Raw genomic sequence first — 23,571 nt, 5'->3', positions numbered from 1 at the left:
GCTGGGGCGGGGAGCTTGGCTGCTGGTGGGTGCAGAGCACCCACCAATTTTTCCCCGTGGGTGCTCCAGCCCTGGAGCACCCACGGAGTCGGGGCCTATGGACGTGGGTGCCTTTTTCTTTGTCCCATCATGGTTAAATTGACAGCTCCTTGCCTGCTCTTAGTCTCTCTCTTTCTCCCCAATGGGCACCATTTTGTTGCCTTTCTGCTCTTGCTGAGGGTGGGTCTTTTTTCATTGGTAGGGATCTGGGTCTTTCTCTCACACTCACTCCCATGTAAGTTTGGATGAATATCTTCTCCACTGTAGGTTGCTCCTATCCATCCATATCCACTCCTAGATCCTAGTCTAGTCTAGTGGTCTATGTTTTTTATACCTATCTGTTCAGTATTGCCACCTCTCACAGTTTTATCGTGAGTCTCAAAATATTAAATGTTAAAGCCCCAGCTCTTGAAATTATATGATGCTGTTCATTTAAAAGAGCACGATAGCCCCCCAACTTGCAGTGAAAAGCTGGAGCTCAAACCATAAAGGCAAAAAGACCTAAAATTTATTATTCATAAGCCAATCTAATGATTTTTTGTGGCTTGACTCAGCCTGTCTCTTTGGCATTGAATTGCTTCTCCAAGAAGTTCTGAGTGACTGGAAGTTCCTGGGGGACCATATTTCCATGTTTGGCTGCAGGAGGCAGAGCTGCTTCACAAAGGGAAGCAGACAGCAAGGCCAAGCCCTGGCATTCAGACCGGGATCAAATGGAGGGACCTTGAAGTCCAAATGGGTTTCTGCCACCTCACTGGGTATCTTATGCAGTGGTCTGGGCCAGTGTCCACCCAGTGTCTCCATTCCTGTCTAATCTACTTGTGATCCTGACCCAAGACCTTGCATTTTAAGTGATTTCCAAGTTCTGTCCGCACGTCTTTGAGGAGCAGGATGTACAGCAGAGGATCCAGGACATTGCCCAGAGTGGTGAGGCACAGTGCTACCTGGCTGTAAATGAAGAGGTTTGTCTCAAAGAGGCAGAGACCTTCATTGTTCTGAACCATCTCCCTCTGGTATTTGTAGAAGGAGGTCACCTGGTAAGGAGCACAAAGCAGGAAGAAGGAGATGATGATGAGGGAGATGAAGCTGTAGATTTGCCTCTTTGTCTCCCGCTCCAGTGATGGCACCTGCCTGAGCTTGTGCAGGACCCGGAGGTAGAAGAAGCCCATGAAGAAGCAGGGTAGGAAGAAGGACAAAGCCATGGTGGCCATCTTAAAACGTGCATAGTACATGCCCAGTGGGTAACCCTCATAGCAGCGCCCTGCTTCTGGCTCCTTCCGCAGTAGCCCAGTGCCTACGGAGCAGATGCTGAGCACCAGCACCCACGCAGTAGCACTGACCTTGGTGGCACCACGTATTGTCTGTAGCCCACGGAACCACAGGGGATGGACCACACCTATGTAGCGCTCCATGGCAATGAGGCACAGGAAGCCATTCTTGGCATAGAAGTTGGTGATGAAGCCCAGGCTGACTGCCACGCAGGCCCCGGTCCCCAGATCCCAGTTGTGATCCCAGTAGCTGTAGTAGATCCAGAAGGGCAACATCAGGGTCTGCAGCAGGTCAGCTACTACCAGGTTCAGCATATAGACAGAGAGGACGATGGACTTGTTTATCTGGGACACCAGGGTCCAAAGCGCCAAGCAGTTCAGCGGCAAGCCAGCCCCCAATACCACAGAGTAGACGGGGATGAGGAAGTATTTGGTGGTGTTAAAGGCCATTGGGCAGGGCGAGGCCATGGTATTCACCTTACCCAGCAGAGTCAGTGATTGTTACCAAGGGCCTTGGTTGCCATCCTGCATGGAAGGGGACACAGGCCCCTGTCTTCAAGGTCACTGTCTTACAGTGGAGGCTACATCCAGTTCTCCAGGGTGACTGTCTCACAAGGGGAACACAGTCACTCCACTTACTCCCAAGCTGCACTCCTCAAAGAGTCTGTAAGAGACAGAAAAACCGAGTGCTATAGGGAAAAAGCAAGGCAGCCCAAGCACCTGACTGTCCTGGATTCCTTGCTCCCTTTATCAAACAGCTAGGGTTGGGATTTCACTGCCTAGTAACCCTTGTGTTGGGATCTGAGCTAGAGAACAAGCCTGAAACTAAGGCTTTTAACTCCTCCTTGTTAGTGCAAACGCTACAGCAAAGCTGGGCTGTCTGGCCAGGAAGCAGTCACAACTTCCTGTCCCCCTGGCAGGCCAGTTATGCTCTTAAGCAAGGAAAGTCCACCCCAAACTCCCAACAAACTAAATGCAAACAAAAGTGATGAGAATTGGCTCTTGGTGCAAGGCTTCCATTTTGACAAAGCTTTTCCACTATAATCATATGATCTTTACAACAACTGCTCCCCACAAGCTCAAGCAGAGCTTCCCACAGCTGTGGAAGTGAGAAAAGCTGAAGACTCAGTGAAATCCCCTAGGGACCTTGATTTGCTAAATAATGAACTTGGGAGGCACTTGAACACTGTGATGATTGGTGCCAGTATCAGAAAGAAAAGGCTCATCAGAGTCACAGGCCAGGGCTAAAATCAAGGACAGCTAGGCGTTGGCTCCAAAAATTGCACCATGCATGGGTCAAATACATCTCAGAACCTCCCCTCACCCCTTAGTCCCTTTTCCAACCCTCTTCAGCGAAGGGGCTTTGGACCCCATTCACCATTGTGTTGCCCTTTGTGTCATTATTTACAGTAGTGCAAAATGCCACCTTTTCGATTAAAGCTTTTCACACCCACTTTGCATTGGTGTTAAATGAAGCCCCAAGATGCAAGCCCCTTATGTGTAAAGCACTTAGTGCACTTCTTGGTGTTGTGCAAATAACAACGCAGTAAGGATATGGACAAATGCACACTCAGACTTATCGCTCCACCATCATTTGTAAGCACCACACAAGGCCAGGGCCACTGAGTCTGTGTGCATAAAAGAAACAGCCTTGGATACATGGAAGGAGCCTTTGAATGTAAGGAAAGGACCAGGTTCAGTTCAAACACAGGAAATTGTGCCTGACTCACATACGGCAGCAGAATTGGTGGGGGGCAGAGCAATGAATGAGAGCTATAGAATGACCACAAATGGGGTCATGTTACACAATAACCCAGACTGCTGCAGAAACTGTCAACTCTTCAGTCTGATTCCGTTGCAGTTTAGATACCGGGGCTGGGATTTTCAAAGAGCCTAAGGAAGTTAAAAGCAACAAAGAGTCCTGTGACACCTTATAGACTAACAGATGTATTGGAGCATAAGCTTTCGTGGGTGAATACCCACCGCGTCTGACGAAGTGGGTATTCACCCACGAAAGCTTATGCTCCAATACATCTGTTAGTCTATAAGGTGCCACAGGACTTTTTGTTGCTTTTTACGGATCTAGACTAACACGGCTACCCCTCTGATAAGGAAGTTAGACATCCAAAGTCCATTGACAATAGGAGTTGGGTGCCTAACTCACCATAGGCAGCGAGTTATATGGGCCTGTGGTGCTCCACGAATATTCAGGAACATGGACCAGGCTCCACCAATGTTTGGGTTTATATTTTCAGAGCCGTCCCATCTATAGGACGGACAGGGGCAACCATCCTAGGCCCTGCACTTTGGAGGGCCCTACGCTTCAGGGGGATGCGGGGTCCAGAGAGACCTGGGGGGTTGGTGGGGGGCCTGGTGCCAGCAGCAGTGAGCAACCTGGCCCCAGCCTGCTCCACCCTGCCCCACCTCTTCCCACCTCTGCTCCACCCTGCCCCCATTCAACCCCTCTCCACCCCTTCCCCCAAACCCCTGCCCCACCTCTTCCTGCCTCTGCTCTGCCCACGCCCTTCCCCCAAGACCCCGCCCTGCCTCTTTCCGGCTTCCGCCTCCTTCCCCGAGTGACGCTGGGAGCCAGAGGGGTGGATCGGGGCGGGCTGGGGGCGGGTCGCTCACTGCTGCCGGTGCCAGGCCCCCCGCTAACCCTCCAGGCTGCCCTGGACCCCATGTCCCTCTGAAGTGCAGGGCCCCCCCCCCCAAAGCTTGGGGCCCAGGGTGGTTACCCCGGTCCGTCCTATGGATGGGACGGCTCTGCTTGGACCCATTCTGGGCACCACCAAAAATTATACAAACCTGGCACCCATGTCACTTGCCTAGGGCTGGTCTACACATAAATTTGCACTGCAATAACTAAATCAGATATGTTGTTGTTTTAGTGCAAGTCTGTCTGTGTATGGATACTCATTTCGATTGAAGAGTGCCCTACAGCAATTTAACACAATCTTTTATTCTAAAATAAAAGTGTGTCCACCCACAGACTTGAATTGAAATAGCAAAAGGGGTGAATTACAATTGATTTAATCATTTTTATGAAGGTTTGTGTGTAGAACCAGCCCGAAGGGTCCTTTGAAAATCCCAGCCTAACGTAACTGGTGCTGTATAGGTACTCTGTCTGAGTGTCTGTGATCTATTTCTTTGTATTGTGGTAAGACCTAGCATTCCCAGATGGGATCAGGGCCCTAACTATGCTAGGCATCATCATACAAACACTTAGTAACAAACCCGAAGAGCATACAGTGTAAATAGATCAAGAGTGGGAGAAAGTGGGTGATATCCCTGTAGCGGGGCAGTAACCCCGCTCCTGCCCTGAAGGGCTTAAAACAGCCCTGTGAGAGGGCTGTGGCGGGGAACCAGTAAGCCTGGGCTGATTGGGGAAGCAGCTGCAGCTGGCCCTATAAAGGGGCTGGTAGGCTGGAACTAGGCAGTCTCTCTCTAGCTGTTGAGAGGGATGGGCCTGGCTGCTGGGAGCTGAGCAGGGTACTTAAAGTGGAGCAGGGTTGGGGAAAGGCCAGATGAGCTGGTGACCTTCGGCCTGGAAAACCCCCAGGCTGCAGGCCTTGTTAAAGGCCAAGAAGGGTACTGGGGTTGCAGAGGGGCAGCGCAAGTGTAGGCAGAGGCAGCAGGTCCAAACCCTCCTTGCCAATGATGAGTGGCAATTATGCTGCAGTCTGCCCCAGTGAGCGGGGGCTAGATGGTGACTGGCAGTAACCCAAGACTGAGGTGGGGATAGGGGGGTTGGGGGTTCCCCAGGGAGGGGAGACCCAGTGAGACTGTGGGGTACTGCAGGGGGCAGAACCCCGAGAGAAGGGGCACCGGGGTCTGGGAGGGGCACCGGGGCCAGCGGCAAGCAAGACACCGGCCTGCAGAGGGTGCTCCTGAGTGGACAGAGCTAATTCCCAGGACGACCAGCAGGGGGTGCCGCCGGGTGAGTTGTTGCCCTGTTACAATCCCCATGTTTCACGCTGGGAACTGAGGCACTGCCAGATAAATGGTCATATTTTCAAAAGAGCTCAGTACTCAGCTTGTGAAACTCTGGCCACTTCATTTAGGGACCAGAGTGGGAGCTGAGATACTTTGAAAATATGAGAGCAGAATCATGTCCTGAGTTTAGATCAGCAGGCAGCATTTTTACTGAAAGCCGGCTCAGGTTGTCTTATAGACTCATTGTCCAAGCTGAGCTATAAAATGTAAGCACAGCACCAAGATACCATTTAGTACACCATCCTCAGACCCAAACAATTAGGAATACAGCTTGTGGGGGAAATGCCATTTCACTTTAGCTTTCAGTGTAGAATTGGAAACAGTTACCCTTTAGCTCAGCCCTGCGCTACCTGTTATACCTCTCAGTTTGTCTTAGCTCAGTCATGCAGTAGCAGTAACTTGCTCCATTTTTTATTTTATTGAATTACACTCCGAGGTCAGGATTATGTTCCTTGGTTAGAAGGAGTCAAGGACTTTACAGCACCACAGTGGATAGTGATAGCATCCAGCATATCTTGAATAAGCCTGGCTTGGTAAAGGGGACACCCAATCGTGACAGGCACGTTTGACTCTGTGTACCTCATGAAGAAAAGTGACAGTAAACTGCAACTTAAAAACAGCTCACTGAAAAATTTAATGTGAGGCAGGGAGATTGAGGAATGGGCTATTGGACCTTTTGGAGATATGGACATGAATACATATGGCTAAGAGGGAGTTTCAGAAATGCTACAGTGTTGAGTGTGGAGGGAGGGAGCCAGAAAAAGCTCACATACTTAGAAAGCTTTCTCATTTTGTAAAACTAATCAGCAACAGTTCAAAACATTTGTACCAAATGGTCATCTCCATAAACTTTGCTTGTGTGTTCTCCTAAGCAAGGATCCTGGCTCTCCAATGCCATGGCTCTTCCATGTCTGTATGTGCTCTAATCTGCATTTGTTGGTTGTGAAACTGCTTTCTCTGGAGAGTTTATTAAGTGTGAATGTCCCAGTTTTTCTTTGCTGTACCCAAAAACAGTGTTAGTAGCACACCACACTGCCCTTGGTAAATTGTTTGTGTTTTTTTTAAACAGGAAGGGTCATTATTTATGCCATATTTCCAGTCTGAACTTGGCTAGCTTCAACTTCCAGCAGTTGGGTTGGGTTATACCAGGGATCAGCAACCTTTGGCACGCGGCTCGCCAGGGTAAGCGCCCTGGCTGGCCGAGCTGGTTTGTTTACCTGCCGCGTCCACAGGTTCGGCCGATCGCGGCTCCCAGTGGCCGCGGTTCGCTGCCCCAGGCCAATGGGAGCTGCTGGAAGTGGCGTGGTCCGAGGGATGTGCTGGCCACCACTTCCCGCCACCCCCATTGGCCTGGAGCGGCGAACCGTGGCCAGTAGGAGCCGCGATCGGCCGAACCGGTGGATGCGGCAGGTAAACAAACCGGCCCGGCCAGCCAGGGTGGTTACCCTGGTGAGCCGCATGCCAAAGGTTGCCGATCCCTGGGTTATACCTTTCTCTGCTAGATGAAGAGCCCATTATGAAATATTTGTTCACCATGTAGGTATTTACAGACTGTAATCAAGTCACCCCTTAACCTTTCCTTTGTTAAACTATATAGATTGAGCTCGAGATTATCACTATAAGTGTATTTTCTAATCATTCTCATGGCTCCTCTCTGAACCCTCTCCAATTTATCATTGAGAGCTCATCTAGTCCAGTCCCCTGCACTCATGGCAGGACTAAGTACTGTCTAGACCATTCCTGACAGGTATTTGTCTAACCTGCTCTTAAAAAATCTCCAATGATGGAGATTCCACAACCTCCCTGGGCAATTTATTCCAGTGCTTAACCACCCTGACAGTTAGGAAGTTTTTCCTAATGTCCAACCTAAACCGCCCTTGCTGCAATTTAAACCCATTGCTTCTTGTCCCATCCTCAGAGGTTAAGAAGAACAATTCTTCTCAGTCCTCCTTGTAACAACCTTTTTTGTACTTGAAACTGTTATGTCCCCTCTCACTCTTCTCTTTTCCAGACTAAACAAACTCAATCTTCCCTCATAGGTCATGTTTTCTAGACCTTTAATAATTTTTGTTGCTCTTCTCTGGACTTTTTCCAGTATTTGTCCACATCTTTCCTGAAATGTGGCACCCAGAACTGGACACAAGACTCTAGTTGAGGCCTAATCAGCGCGGAGTAGAACAGAAGAATTACTTCTCGTGTCTTGCTTACAACCCTCCTCCTAATATATCCCAGAATCACGTTTGCGCTTTTTTTTTTTTTTTTTTTTTTTGCAACAGTGTTACACTATTGACTCATATTTAGCTTGTGGTCCACTATGACCCCTAGATCTCTTTCTGCAGTTCTCCTTCCTAGGCAGTCATTTCCCATTTTGTATGTGTGCAACTGATTGTTTCTTCCTAAGTGGAGTACTTTGCATTTGTCCTTATTGAATTTCATCCTATTTACTTCAGACCGTTTGTCCAGATCATTTTGAATTTTAATCCTATCCTCCAAAGCACTCGCAACCCCTCCCAGCTTGATATCGTCTGTAAACTTTATAAAAGTGTACTCTGTATGCTATCTAAATCATTGATGAAGATATTGAACAGAACCGGACTCAGAACTGATCCCTGCGGGACCCCACTCATTATGCCCTTCCAGCTTAACTTTGAACCACTGATAACTACTCTCTGAGAATGGTTTTCCAACCAATTATCCACCCACCTTATAGTAGCTCCATCTAGGTTGCATTTCCCTAGTTTGTTTATGAGAAGTTCATGTGAGACAGAATTAAAAGCTTTACTAAAGTCAAGATATACCACATCAACCACTTCCCCCTAACTGCAAGACTTGCTACCCTGTCAAAGAAAGCTATCGGGTTGGTTTGACAGGATTTGTTCTTGACAAATCCATCCGGACTCTTACTTATCACCTTATTATCTTCTAGATCGGGGTGGGCAAACTACAGGCCAGAGGCTGCATCCGGCCCTTCAGACATTTTAATCCATCCCTCGAGCTCCCACTGGAGAGCGGGGTCGGTGGCTTGCCCCGCTCCTTGCGTACTGTGGCTCCGTGCAGCTCCTGGAAGGAGCGGCATGACCCCACTCCAGCTCCTACACATAGGGGCAGCCAAGGGACTCAGCATGTTGTCCCCGCCCCAAGTGCCACACCCACAGCTCCCATTGTCCAGGAACCATGGCCAATGGGAGTTGCAGGGGCAGCGCCTGCGGACGGGGCAGCGTGCAGAGCTGCCTGGCTGCGCCTCCGTGTAGGAGCCGGAGGGGGGACATGCCGCTGCTTCTGGGAGATGCTTGAGGTAAGTGCCATCCAGAGCCTGCACCCCTGACCCCCTCCCATGCCCCAACCCCAGCCCATATCCCCCTCCTGCCCTCTGAACCCCTTGATCTCAGCCCAGAGCACCCTCCTGCATCCCAAACCCTCATCCCCAGCCCCAGCCAGAGCCCTCACCCCCCCCCCCCCAACCACCTGCCCCAACCTGGAGCCCCCTCCTGCACACTGAACGCCTCATTTTTGGACCCACCGCAGAGCCTGACGCCCCCCAGCTGGAGCCCTCACCCCCTCCTGCACCCCAACCCCCAATTTCGTGAGCATTCATGGCCCGCCATACAATTTCCATACCCAGGTGTGGTCCTCGGGCCAAATAGTTTGCCCACCCCTGTTCTAAATGTTTTCAAATTGATTGCTTATTTTTTTTGCTCCATTATCTTTCCAGGTACTGAAGTTAATCTGACTGGCCTGTAATTCCCCAGGTTGTCCTTATTTCCCTTTTTATAGATGGGCACTATATTTGCCCTTTTCCAGTCTTCTGGAATGTCTCCGGTTTTCCATGACTTTTCAAAGGTAATCGCTAATGGCTCAGCTATCTCCTCAGTCAGCTCCTTGCATATTCTAGGATGCATTTCATCAGGCCCTGGTGGCTTGAAGAACTTGTCTAAGTAATTTTTAACTTGTTCTTTCCCTATTTTAGCCTCTGATCCTATCAACATCCTTCTTGAATTCTGGACACCTGAAGTGGACAAAGTATTCCAGCCACGGTCACACCAGTGCCAAATAAAGAGTTAAAATAACCTCTTCTCTTCTACTTGAGAGTCACTTGTTTATGCAGCCAAGGATTGCATTAGCCCTTTTGGCCATAACATCACTCATGTTCAGCTTGTCTACCATGACCCCTAAATCTTTTTCAATCTCACTGCTTCCCAGGAAAGACTCTCCCATCCTGTAAGTATCACCTCCATTCTTTGTTCCTAGATGTATATATTTACATTGGATCATATTAAAATGTATAGTGTTTGCTTGTGCCCAGGTTCCAGATATAGATCGCTCTGTATCAGTGATCAGCCTGCACTGGATCCATAGCACTGCTTTTTGAAATGGAATGGAGCCTTCACTTAAAGAGCTTCACATCCCAAAAAATAGCACTTTATAAATGAATGAAAGACCCTCCTAGTGCCACTCTGTCAGAGCTGTGCAGCCAGACACCTGGGTAGGAGCTATGCCCATGATACCAGTACTTGTAACCCTCCTCTCCAATTCCACCCCCTTTGTTTGCTGCTCTCACCTGTTGGTCCTTGCCTTGGGATTAGGCTGGCAGCAATTTGGAGTAGATAGTGCTTGCTGCTACAGCCCCCACCTCATCCTTGGAGATGGATAGATAAGTAATAAATGCAGTAATAGATAGCAAGAGGGCAGGTGCCTTTAAACCCCAGAGAGTGAATAAGGAAAACAGAGTTTGTCAGGTAAAGGCATCTTAGATAAGTAAAATCAATTAATAAAGCACTCACCATAGGGTCGTGCTGCCATGTTAGGGCTCACTGACACCCTATCTCCTCTGTCTCCGAGTTAGCGTGTCTCTGTGGAGTCAGACACTCAGCAGCTGTGGTTTAGTTACGTGACATTTACTCTCTGCAGATAGAAATGTCTGAGCGAGGCAGGCGCTAACCACTAAGTCTGCTTGAATACGTGACAGTGAAGGGCACAAGCTAAACTATAGGCTGGGAACTTCAGCCCACACTGGAAACTGCCATAGCTTACGCTGATGGAGGAGCCAAACTCAACCCGGTGAGCAGGGCCGGCTCTGGCTTTTTTGCCGCCCTAGGCAAAAAAGCCTCCGGCCGCCAACCCCCCCCCCCCCCGCGGGGGGGGGGGGGGGGCGGAGCCGGGGGGGGGGCGGCCGGAGCCCCGGGGCGAGGGTGGCGAGCCCCGGCGGGGGCTCCGCTCTCCCCCCGGCGGCTGGGGGCAGGGCGCCGGGGGGGGGGGGGGAGGGCGGCGAGCCCCGGTGGGGGCTCCGCTCTCCCCCCGGCGGCCGGGGGCAGGGCGCCGGGGGGGAGGGCGCCGGAGGGGAGGGCGGCCGGAGCCCTGGGAGGAGGGCGGCGAGCCCCGGCGGGGGCTCCGCTCTCCCGCCGCGGGGGCAGGGCGCCGGGGGGGGAGGGCGGCGAGCCCCGGTGGGGGCTCCGCTCTCCCCCCGGCGGCTGGGGGCAGGGCGCCGGGGGGGGGGGGAGGGCGGCGAGCCCCGGTGGGGGCTCCGCTCTCCCCCCGGCGGCTGGGGGCAGGGCGCCGGGGGGGAGGGCGCCGGAGGGGAGGGCGGCCGGAGCCCTGGGAGGAGGGCGGCGAGCCCCGGCGGGGGCTCCGCTCTCCCGCCGCGGGGGCAGGGCGCCGGGGGGGGAGGGCGGCGAGCCCCGGTGGGGGCTCCGCTCTCCCCCCGGCGGCCGGGGGGAGGGCGCCGGAGGGGAGGGCGGCCGGAGCCCTGGGAGGAGGGCGGCGAGCCCCGGCGGGGGCTCGGCTCTTCCCCCCCCCCCCCCGCGGCCAGAGCGCCGGGGGCAGGGCGGCGAGCCCCGGCGGGGGTGGGGCGGCGAGCCCCGGCGGGGGCTCGGCTCTCCCCCCAGCGGCCAGAGCGCCGGGGGCAGGGCGGCGAGAGGGTGGCGAGCCCCGGCTGGGGCTCGGCTCTCCCCCCGGCGGCCAGAGCGCAGGGCGGCGAGCCCCGGGAGGGGCTCGCCGCTCTCCCCCGGCAGCTGGGGGGAGGGCGCGGGGGGGAGGGCGGCCAGAGCGCCGGGGGGAGGGCGGCGAGCCCGGCTGTGGCCCCGCTCTCCCCGGCAGCCCGAGCGCCGCGCCGCCCCCCTCCAGGTGCCGCCCCAAGCACCAGCTTGGTTGCCTGGTGCCTGGAGCCGGCCCTGCCGGTGAGTGACTGATAGAGGGAGAAAGGGGGTTGCGCTTCAGGAAAAATCACTTGCACAAAGGCCAAGCAGAACCATGACCCTCAAACTCTAAGGCTGTCTCCTCTGAGATGAGCAGCGTCTCAGGGGGTCAGGGAATGAGATAGAGGGCACTGGTTCCAGTCCAGTCCCAGGGAGGTGGTTAATGGAATATGGGGTCTTTCTCCTCTAGGGGTGTCGTCTCTGATCCAGCCCAAGTCAGGGGGACAGGTTGGCTTAGGGGGATGGGAAATGGGATACTTGGCCTTTTCCCTCTAGGGGGTGCCAGTACCAATGAAACCCCAGGTCAGCCAAGTCCTTCCAAGTGGAAACTCTTTAGTTGCCTGTCTGTTGGTAGGTCTCAGTCCAATTTCCCCAGTTTCCGAGGGACTGGTACCTACATAACAAGCAACCGTCATTGGCCACCTTAGGAGAGAGGCTAAGGAATGACTGGGCCATGGGGACTGCTCTGCCTCCCTCTGCACACCTACCCCCTCCTCCAAGGCAGTACCTGTTCTATGGGTTGGGAGGGAACCCAAGCTTGGACTCTGGGAGAGAGGGAGCTATGAGGCATGGTGAAAGCAGAACTGGAATTTCACCATCCACCATAGTTCTTTCCTTTCCTGTGCGCTCCACTTCGCCAGGCTACTTCTCCACAGAGCCTTGGCTGTGGTTTCAGCAGTGACCATGCTGCTGCTGAAGAGTTGCAGCCAGAGCAGAACTGCTCCCCCACCCCATGCTTAGAGAAGGGACTAGGCTAGCTGTGAATTCCTTCTCCACCCAGCTGGGGACCAGACAGGGGCTCTGCAGCCTGGGGATTGATAACCTTGACCACTGAGATGAAGTTGGTGCCTGTAGGGAGGCTTGGATCCCTCTGCTTGTGGCAGGCACAAGTGACTGGATTCAGTCTCTGAATAGGACTCAGGAACAGAGACCCTGCATGCTCCATGTTGCTGCAGAAGTGAGATGCTCACTGACCTCAGTGGGACACATTCAGAAATGCTGCATTGGAAATATTGCTGGTTCTCACATTCTTTGTGTTCCTCAATTCCAGCCCAAAATCGCAGCTTCCCTTTGACACGTGTGCACACCATGCCCCTCACCACTCCCACATATATAAACACAGACCCTTCACAACCCCACTGTGCACACACCCCTCATAACCCCACCCACAAACACAGGCACCCACCCTTCACAACCCCTTATACACACACCCCTCACAACCCCCCCCCCACACTCACAATCCTGCCACACCCCCTACACCCCCTCACAGATGAAGACATGCATCCCTCATAACCCCACACAGATACAGATCCACCCCCCTCAAAACCTCTCTCACACACACACAGACACACACACTTGCCATCACAACACCCCCACACACACACAACCACACCTGCACATGGACAAACACACATCCCTCACAACCACCCCCTTGACAGACACCTCCAAAAACACATATACCCCCACAGCCTGACTACATAGACACCCATCCACCCTCTCAACCCCCACCCCCGGAGACACTCCTCCATCCCCCCCTCACAATCCCCTCCCACACATACAAATGCCCCTGTGATGGGTTCCCCAGGGTGCAGCCTGGGACCATGAGACTGCTGTGCCCCCCTGAACTCTCTCCAGCCTGGGCTGTCTCTCAATGCCTGGCTAGTGACCAGCAGCAAACCCTCCAGGCACTGTGATGACTCAGCACAACAGCATGTGGAGCCCCACACCCAGCTCTATTGCATGGATGCTCCCAGAGCCGCTCATGAATCACACCGAGAAAGGCACCAGCCCAATCCCCCGAGCTCCCAGCACTGTACCTCAGGAATATACCATCTTGCACTGTTAAACAAACTTATTGACTATAAAAGATAGATTTTAAGTGATAGGCAAAAAGTCAGAGTTCATTACCAATAGAAATAAAATATAAGCATGCAATCTAAACTCTCAACCCTATTAGACTGGGCACCAACTAGACTCAGCAATTTTCTCACCCTGCTGGATATTGCAGGTCATAGTACACCAGTCCCCTCAGTTGCAGTCTTCAGTCTTTGCAAGTTTCTGCGCAGTAAAGCAGCTTTGAACGCTGTAACCCCCTGAGGTGTACACACTGCCAAGCCACTTAGTGCATAGAAACTGCACAGTTGTAGAACTTTAAAAAAAACCCAAGAGGCATACAGCTTTCTGCACCAGGCTACAGCACTGCGGTGCCAGTGTAGACACCATGGCGATTACAGCGCTGCGATTGGCCTCCGGGAGGTGTCCCACAATGCCTGGTCTCACTTCTCTAGTTATCGGTTTGAACTCTACTGCCCTGCCCTCAGGTGACCAACCATCATCTCCACCCTGTAAATTCCTTTGGAAATTTGAAAGTCCCCTTCCTGTTTGCTCAGTGATGCATGCAGTGGTCTCAGCACATCTTTCCAGGTGACCATGCCTGCTCCATGCACCAGGCGATCCCCCACTTGGAGCAATGCCAAGCTTCTGGACCTCATCAGCATTTGGGGAGAGGAGGCTGTCCAGTCCCAGCTGCGCTCCAGCCATAGAAATTATGATACCTACGGACAGATTTCACAATGCAGGATAGAAAGGGGCCATGACCGGGACACATTGCAGTGTAGAATAAAAGTGAAGGAGCTGTGGCATGCCTACCACAAGGCATGGGAGGCAAACCGCTGCTCTGGTATTGTGCCCACGAGCTGCCGGTTCTACAAAGAGCTGGACAGAAGAAGGCCCCTTTGGATACTTTGTTGGCTCACATGCCAGTCGAGAGTGGACCAAGTCAGGAGGAGGAACTCTTGGACGAGGATGTGGAGGGGGACCCAGAGACCGAGGATGACTAGGAGGCCAGAGATGCATGCAGTCAGGAGCTCTTTTCTACCCCGGAGGAGTCTAGCCAGTCACAGCAGTCGGATCTTGGCGAAGCGCAAACAGGAGAGGAGGCCCCTGGTAAGTGGATCTGTTTCACATCGGAGGAGTGAAGTTCTGGAACAGCCTTCCAAGGGGAGCAGTCGGGGCAAAAGACATGTCTGGCTTCAAGACTAAGACTAACTAGTTTATGGAGGGGATGTTATGATGGGATAGCTTAATTTTGGCAATTAATTGATCTTTGACTATTAGCGGTAAATAGATCCCACCCCATCTAATATCCCATCACAGACCATTGGGCATGAGTTACTACAGAGAATTCTTTCCTGGGTGTCTGGCTGGTGAGTCTTGCCCACATGCTCAGGGTTTAGCTGATCACCATATTTGGGGTCGGGAAGGAATTTTCCTCCAGGGCAGATTGGCAGAGGCCCTGGAGGTTTTTTGCCTTTCTCTACAGCATGGGGCACGGGTCACTTGCTGGAGGATTCTCTGCACCTTGAAGTCTTTAAACCACAATTTGAGGACTTCAATAGCTCAGACATAGGTTAGGGGTTTATTACAGGAGTGGGTGGGTGAGATTCTGTGGCCTGTGTTGTGCAGGAGGTCAGACTAGATGATCATAATGGTCCCTTCTGACCTTAAAAATCTGAGGCACAATTTGGGGGGTCTTGTGGCTCATGTGTGCTTGCCTGGGGTCAGCCAGTTAGTGACAGGTGTGTGAGTACTGGCTGTGTTTTAAAGCACTGAATCACTGTTGTGTGTGTTGCAAACAATACTACTTCTGTAAAATGTGGCATTTAAACTTCACAGAGATGACCTTGGGAGCCCAGCCTCCCTCTTTGTTAGCAGCAGCAGAACGGCTGTGCAGAATTAGAAAGCGGCCAAGAAGAATTAAGGAGGACTTTCTGAGTGAGGTTATGATGCACTCCGCTGCCGAGAAACAGGAATTGAAGGAGTGGCAGGACAGCGAGAAGAGGGACCGAAAGGAGAACGTGGCACACCAGAAAGAAGCCACGGAGCGGCTCTTAAACTTTATGGAGCGCCAAGCAGACAGGCTCCAGGCGATACTAGCTCTTCAAACTGAGCAGCTCTGCGCCCGCCCTCCCCTGCTTCTGCTGTCGCAAAACTCTCTCCCATGCGCCCCCCAGACGCTGCCAACCCACTGTTATCAACCTCCTGGCTCCACTCTCTACCCACAGCATTCCACTCCTCCCTCCTCACAGTCCAGCACTGCGGACTCCCACTACCCACTGCACTCAACACCCATCCCTCTGCAGTTTGGCCCTACTGAAGTACAGTACCTGCTGCATTGTACTCCAAAGGAGAAGGTTGGATATGATCCCTGGACATACACAAATCTTTAGCCGTCCTGGGACCCCTCTTTCTCCTGGGACCTTCCCTTCTCCCATTCCCCTCCCTGCTGATGTATTTTTTCATTTGACTCTGTCCTCCGGTTGTTGTCTTTTAATAAAAGAATTGTTGGTATGAAAGCAATCTTTATTCTATTAATTGAAAGCAAAAAGAGCACTGCAAAGCAACATACAATTATGTTGTCACGGCGTGTGGGGGGACACAAGGCCCTGCACCCCCGGCTTACTGCGATTCACCATGACTCTTAGCCAGCCAGTAAAGCAGAAGGTTTATTTAGACGACAGGAACACAGTCCAAGACAGGTCTTGCAGGCACAGACAACAGGACCCCCCTCAGTTAGGTCCATCTTGGGGTCCCAGGGCGCCCCAGCCCCCATTGCGAGGTCAGAGCCCCGTCTGCCTCCCAGCCAGCTCCCCAGCCAGCTCCTGAGACTGTGCCTTCAGCGACCCCTCCCACAGCCTTTGTTCAGTTTCCCGGGCAAAGGTGTCACCTGGCCTCTAACCCCTTCCTGGGTTCTCATGTTACATGCTCAGGTATTCTCCGTCGGTCAGTCTCCCATCCCCCAATGCAGACTATCCTAGCCACACTCCCCTGTCAGCATTCAAAGACCACATTAAGAACAGTCCCAGTTCGTCACATCTCTCCCCGCTTCGAGACTGAACTGAGCGGGGTCACTTTAGCCAGTGACCTGGGGAAGTTCGAATCTACCCCCGTTCCCATGGATGCCCCAGCACCCCTCCCATTCCTTGGTGAGAATTACACCAGGCCCCTCCAGTTTCACGCCCCCCCTTAGGTCAGGTGTGCTCGATGGCACTCGCAGTTCGCATGTGGGAAGGTTTATGCGGCCTGTGCCCTTTTCCCACCCCAATACCCCTGGGGTTCCAACTGGGCTGTGGTCTTCTCCCAGCGCTCCAGTCTGGAGGTCGGTGATTCGGGCTCTCTTGGTTCAGAGCCCCCCTTTTAACCTTGGCCACCCTCCGGAAAGGCTCCTCTATGCTGGGCAAGGGTCCTAAAGCCGTTTTCCCCTTGTCCCGGGCCTTCCTTCCCCTCTGACAGGGGTCACAGGATCGGCAGTACTGTCGGACAGTAACAAAGACCCCAGGCCAGTAAAAGCTCCGTAGCAGCCTCTGCTGGGTACGCCAGGTTCCCTGGTGCCCTGAGAGGGGGGTGTCATGGGCCCGGTACAGCAGCTGGCGGCGATACTTCTGGGGTACCACCAGCTGCCTCCTGATCCCCCCTGACTCTATTTTCTCTGGGGGAGCCCATTCTCGGTACAGGAACCCCTTCTCCCACAAGAACCTTTTCTGGCCACCTCTCCCCATGGTCTGTACCGCACTGAGGTCGGCCAGGTCCCTTATCTTCCGCAAGGAGGGATCTTTCTGCACCTCGGCCTGGAACTCAGCAGCTGGGACAGGGATGGCCACCTGCTCTTTCTCGCCGGCTGGGTCTGAAGCTGCAGCCTCCCTGAGCCGTGTCCCTAGGTGTTCCCTCCCCACCAGGTTAGGGTCCTGCGCCTCGGGCAAGGCACCCTCCCCAAGGTCAGGGCGCAGTGCCCCTCGCCGGCTCTGACTGCGGGTCACCACCAGGGCACCCTGGGGGTTGCTTGGCCAGTCCTCCAGGTCCCCCCCCATCAACACCTCAGTGGGCAAATACGGGTGTACCCCCACATCCTTGGGGCCCTCCTTGGCCCCCCACTTCAGGTGTACCCTCATCACGGGCACTTTGACTGGGGTCCCGCCCACCCCCGTCAGGGTCAGGTAGGTGTTGGGCACCACCTGATCTGGGGCCACCACCTCAGGCCGGGCCAGCGTCACCTCTGCACCCGTATCCTTCCTCCCATCCATCTCCAGGGGAACAAGGTACTCTCTCCGGAGGGACAGCCCCGTGCCCACCGTAGAAACCAAAAACCCTGAGTCTGGAGCATCCAGCCCCCCAGAGGAGCTGGCCTGGAGTTCTCCTCCCTCCTTAGCAGGTGGTACTCTGCCAGCCCCCCTTCCCTGGGAATGCTGCCTCTCGCCCGGCTGGGTCTCTACCCAGTCAACCCTCTGTGGGTTCGGTCTGCTCAGTCTGTCCCTGAGCCTGGGGCACTGGACCCGTATGTGGCCTCCCTGGCCACAGTGATAGCAGCCCATGTCCCATGGGTCCCCTCGAGTGGGTCGGATGGCCCTGACGCCGGATGTTCCCCTTTGATGGGGTTTTTCCGTATTTTCCCGCTGGGAGGTCCCATGGTGACTCTCTCTCTGCGTTGTGGTGGGACTGTTCCTTTGGGACTCCTCCCTGTTATCCCCTGACCAGCTCTTTACAAACTCATCGGCCAGCCGGCCTGCATGTCGTGGGTTCTCTGGTTTTTTGTCCCTCAACCACAGCCTCAGGTCGGATGGGCACCGCTCATACAGTTGCTCCAGTACCAGCAGTTTAACCAGGTCCTCCTTCGTCTGGGCCCCATCTGCCCACTTGCTGGCGTATCCCTCCATGCGGACGGCTAGTTGCAGATATGAGATCTCAGGGGTTTTATCCTGACTCCGGAACCTTTCCCGGTACATCTCCGGAGTCAGCCCAAACTCACGTAGCAGGGCCTTTTTGAATAGTTCGTAGTCCCCTTTCTCCGCCTCTTCCAGTTGGCGGTACCATGCCACGGCTTTGGGGTCCAGTAAGGGGGTGAGAACCCGGAGTCTGTCCGCAGGATCAACCTGGTGCAGCTCGCAGGCCGTCTCAAAGGCATCCAGGAAGTCATCCATGTCCTCCCCCTCCTTACGTGGGGCCAGGATGCACTTATCAAAGTTCCGTGCAGTCCTGGGTCCCCCCTCACTCATCGCAGCCGGGGGCTCGCGGCCCCTCAGCCTCGCCAGCTCCAGTTCATGATGCCTCTGTCTCTCTTCATGCTGCCTCTGTTTCTCTTTCTCCTCCAGTTCATGCTGCCTCTGTTTCTCTTTCTCCTCCCATTCATGCTGTCTCTGTTGTTCACGATCTGCCAGCTCTCTCAGTTTTAGCTCTCTCTCCCATTCCAGCCACTTCCGCTCCACGGATGCCGCGCGTCGCCGGGAGGATCCTCTGCTGGCCGGCGAGCTTCGCCGGGAGGATCCCCTGCTGGCCGGGGGGGGGGGGTCACGGTGCCCTCGGTATTTGCTGGGCTCCTCCCCACCTTTCCCCTAGGCATAGGAAGGAGGGGTCTCGGGAAGCCCTCAGCAGCTGGCTGACCACTCCCAGATGGGACAGACACTGGTGCCTGCGCTGCATTTGCCAGGCTGCTTCCCTCAGAGACAGGGATCAGTTCATTCGAGCGATCTCCCTCCTCCAGCTGGGCAATGAGCTGTTCTTTGGTGAGCCTCCCACTGCGCAGCCCCCTCTGCTTGCACAGCTCCACCAGGTCGCTCTTAAGCCGCTTGGCATACATCTTCCTGCTGGCCACTCACAGGCCTGGGTGCTCACCGCTCCCCACAGTTTCCAGGGAGACCCCTAGTGTGCCAGCCCTTCTCGAGGTCACCACCTCTCTGCCAGGGTCGAGCTGCAGACTCCTCCGCCCCTGGGACCACTCGCTGCGATCCCCCAGGGGACCCTGTTACTGCAAAAGTCCTTCTCGCTGGTGTCACCCTCCCAGGGGTGATAACCGTCTCTCTCTCACTCTTCAGCATGCCTGGTCCCCGTCAATCCCCCTTCGTTTTACTGCTCCCCAGTCACTTACTGCAGGAAGCGCCGTCCACGGGGTGCAGTAGATCCCGCCTCTGCCACCAGTTGTCACGGAGTGTGGGGGGACACAAGGCCTTGCACCCCCGGCTTCCTGCGATTCACCATGACTCTCAGCCAGCCAGTAAAGCAGAAGGTTTATTTAGACGACAGGAATACAGTCCAAGACAGGTCTTGCAGGCACAGACAACAGGACCCCCCTCAGTTAGGTCCATCTTGGGGTCCCAGGGCGCCCCAGCCCCCATTGCGAGGTCAGAGCCCCGTCTGCCTCCCAGCCAGCTCCTGAGACTCTGCCTTCAGCGACCCCTCCCACAGCCTTTGTTCAGTTTCCCGGGCAAAGGTGTCACCTGGCCTCTAACCCCTTCCTGGGTTCTCATGTTACATGCTCAGGTATTCTCCGTCGGTCAGTCTCCCATCCCCCAATGCAGACTATCCTAGCCACACTCCCCTGTCAGCATTCAAAGACTACATTAAGAACAGTCCCAGTTCGTCACATATGTTAAACCCCTTTATTGCATCTTGTGCACCAATCACATCCTAGCATTACAAGCACTGCAATCCCAAGCATAGCAACAAATATTAGTGGCTTTCAGCTTCAAATTTCTGCCTCAAGGCATCCCTGATCCTTATGGCCCTGCGCTGCACCCCTCTAATAGCCCTGGTCTCTGGCTATTCAAACTCAGCCTCCAGGCACTGAGCCTCTGTGGTCCAGCCCTGAGTGAAGCTTTCACCCTTCCCTTCACAAATATTATGGCGTGTACAGCGTGCGGCTATAAGCATAGGAATATTGTCATTGGCCAGGTCCAGCTTCCCATAGAGGCATCGCCAACGGGCTTTTAAACGGCCAAAAGCACACTCAACAGTCATTCTGCACTTGCTCAGCCTGTTGTTTAACCGCTCCTTGCTGCTGTCAAGTTGCCCCATGTATGGCTTCCTAAGCCACGTCATTAAGGGGTAGGCGGGGTCTCCCAGGATCACAATGGGCATTTTGACTTCCCCTGTGGTGATCTTCTGGTCCAGGAAGAAAGTCCCTGCTTGCAGCTTCTTGAACAGGCCAGTGTTCCGAAAGATGTGTGCGTCATGCACCTTTCCGGACCAGCCTGTGTTAATGTCTGTGAAAAGCCCCCGGTGATCCACAAGCGCCTGAAGAACCATTGAGAAATACCCCTTGTGATTAATGTACTCGGTGGCTATGTGGTCTGATGCCAGAATTGGAATGTGTGTGCTGTTGTAGGAGCAGCAGTGATCTGTATGCTGTGTATAACCTGTATGCTCAAAAGGTCTGTTACACTCCCCGCCCCTTGTCTCCTCTCCCTCTTTGAATAACTGTGAAGTGGCTTTCCCCCACCCCTCCCTCCTTGAATGCTTGTGGGATGCATGGGCTGGTTGAACAGCTGGAAGATCAGAAGAGCTCCCAAGGTGTCTGGGACTCTAATTAGGCAGCGCTCACACACCCTATGCATGGACACTGCATGGACACTGGTTGAGCTGGAGTGTGACCAACCAGACGCAGCCAAGTCATCTCTAGTCGTAGGCCATGAAGAGCAGGTCCTTAAAAGGGGAAGGGGCCATGTGCTCAGCAGTGCACTCACAAGCTTGTACCTCCCGTGAAGGCGCTTCGCCCGGACCACCTGGCCAGTGGTTTACTGCGTTGCATTCCATTGTGCCTTGGGAAGACTTACCTTCATCACACCCAGGGTCGGCTCCAGGCATCAGCCCAGCAAGCAGGTGCTTGGGGCGGCCAAGGGGAAGGGGCAGCACGTCAGGCTGTTCGGCGGCAATTTGGCGGCGGGTCCCTCTTGGAGGGAAGCACCTGCCGCTGAATTCCCGCCGAAGAAGAAAGCGGAGCTGCTGCCGGAGTGCCGCTGATCGCAATTGCGATCACGGCTTTTTTTTTTTTTTTTTTCCTGCCGCTTGGGGCAGCAAAAACCCTGGAGCCAGTCCTTATCACACCATCCATTGCTGCGCTGTGGGACACTTACCTTCAAGGATCCTAACATCTCCAGTGCCATGCTTGTCCTGGGAGTGTGAGTATGCGAGTGTGAGTGTGACCCCCCCACACACACACACTTCTTTTAAGCTTAGCTATCAGTATAATAAACGTCCTGCTTTCTGCCAAACTCTGGTGGGTCATTAGTCCTCCCTAAGCTTACTAGCTGGCCCAATTTCAGGTAACATGTGCCATCTATCGCCCCTCTGCAGTTAGGGAAGCCCATTTGTGCAAAGCCATCCACAATGTCACGCACATTACCCAGAGTTGCGGTCTTTCGGAGCACGATGCAATTAATGGCCCTGCGCACTTCCATCAACACGAGTCCAACGGTCGACTTTCCCACTCCAAACTGGTTAGCGACCAATTGGTAGCAGTCTGGAGTAACCAGTTTCCACAGTGCAATCGCTACACGCTTCTCCAATGACAGGGCAGCTCTCATTCTCATGTCCTTGTGCCGCAGGGCTGGGGAGAGCTCATCACACAGTCTCATGAATGTGGCTTTCCTCATCTGAAATTCTGCAGCCACTGCTCGTCATCCCAGATGTGCATGACAAAGTGTTTCCACCACTCAGTGCTTGTTTCCTGAGCCCAAAAGCGGCGTTCCACTGTGATCAGCACCTCCGTGAATGCCACAAGCAATCTCATGTCATAGCTAGTACGTGTGGCGAGATCAATGTCACACTCCTCTTGCCTTTGTAGTTTAGGGAATAACTCCACTGCCACTTGTGTTGGTCAGAGCGAGCAGCATTCTAGTCAGCAGTTCGGGATCCATTCCTGCAGTCTAAGAAGCAGGAAGCGCAGTACACAAACCATTGAAAGATGGTGCCAAATCCGGACGAAAGCACAGGGATTTCTGGGATGCAAAGCAATGCATCACGGGGCATTGGGACAGGATCCAGGATGCTGCACGACCCCATCCACCTTCCCACAAGTCTTAGCGGCAGAAGAGAAAGAGGTGCTCTGTGGGATAGCTGCCCAGAGTGCACCTCTCCGAATACTGCTGCAAGTGCCGCAAGTGTGAACACGCTATTGCGCAGGCAGCTGACAGTGTGAACACAACACAGCGGTTTCCCTTCAACGCTCTCTGAGCAGTGCTGTAACTTTGCCAGTGTAGACGTGCCCTCAGTATCTTTGTTGCTTGCAGCATAGGTGGGGGGCAGGAGAAAGGCCTTGCATGGCCCCACAGTGTTCCATTTTATACTCTCAGTCCATGTGCTTGGAAAAACACAAGTCCAGGCATGTCTGGGAGGCATTGCTGAGTCTCCAGGCCAGGTTGAGCAGCAATCCCCCTGGTGTGGCCTCATGCAGGTGAGTCATTGCATTGTAGCTCCCTTGCTGGACAATGGCTGTTGATGGGCTGTTTCACACCCCGCCCGGGCGTTGATTACTCTCCTTGCTGTTGCCTCTGGGGAGCGAATATGTGGCTGATTCCCCAATTTACAGCATGTTTTAGTATAAGGGGGTAGCCCTGTTAGTCTGTATCCACAAAAACAACAAGGAGTCCATGCATCTGAAGAAGTGAGGTTTTTACCCACGAAAGCTTATGCCCAAATAAATCTGTTAGTCTTTAAGGTGCCACCGGACTCCTTGTTAGCATGTTTTAGTGACAACCATACAACACAATCCTCATAACTTTGCATGTATTAAAGATATGCATATATGGATAGAGAAATGACCTTCAGCAGATCATAATCTTTCCCCTGATACCTTACAAGGCATGCTTTATATGTAATATCACAATTATATACAGATGAGGAACCTGGGGGGTTACAGGATGCTCCCCCAACGTACAGAATGTCACAGTCCCCACGCCCCCTCACAACTTCCCCCCGCACAAGCCTCACACCCACACCTACCCCCACAAGCCACACACACACACTCCTCTCACACATATATATCATAGAATCATAGAATATCAGGGTTGGAAGGGACCTCAGGAGATCATCTAGTCCAACCCCCTGCTCAAAGCAGGACCAATCCCCAGACAGATTTTTTTATCCCAGTTCCCTAAAGGGCCCCCTCAAGGATTGAACTCACAACCCTGGGTTTAGCAGGCCAATGCTCAAACCACTGAGCTATCCCTCCCCCACAACACCCACAACTCCCCATAGACAGACTCCCCCACAGCCCCTTCACAATGCCCTCATTTACAGCCATACAAATACCC

The 23,571-nt window shown here is 53.7% G+C and overlaps 1 protein-coding gene across 1 annotated transcript; it reads right to left on the bottom strand.

The window, feature by feature from the left end:
* Positions 1-851: 851 nt before the first annotated feature.
* Positions 852-1,772, bottom strand: LOC135894814 (G-protein coupled receptor 4-like). Its single transcript, XM_065422912.1, has one exon. It carries the CDS (start codon positions 1,770-1,772, stop codon positions 852-854), a length of 921 nt encoding a protein of 306 aa, XP_065278984.1.
* Positions 1,773-23,571: the final 21,799 nt, after the last annotated feature.

Source organism: Emys orbicularis (assembly GCF_028017835.1).
Source record: "Emys orbicularis isolate rEmyOrb1 chromosome 12 unlocalized genomic scaffold, rEmyOrb1.hap1 SUPER_12_unloc_2, whole genome shotgun sequence".
Taxonomy (NCBI): domain Eukaryota; kingdom Metazoa; phylum Chordata; order Testudines; family Emydidae; genus Emys; species Emys orbicularis.
Note: the sequence above shows the minus strand (reverse complement) of the source record. Positions and strands in the feature narration are given on the sequence as shown.

Excerpts from the sequence above, each read along its gene's own strand:
- LOC135894814 (XM_065422912.1), bottom strand. The coding sequence starts at position 1,772 with ATGGCCTCGCCCTGCCCAATGGCCTTTAACACCACCAAATACTTCCTC.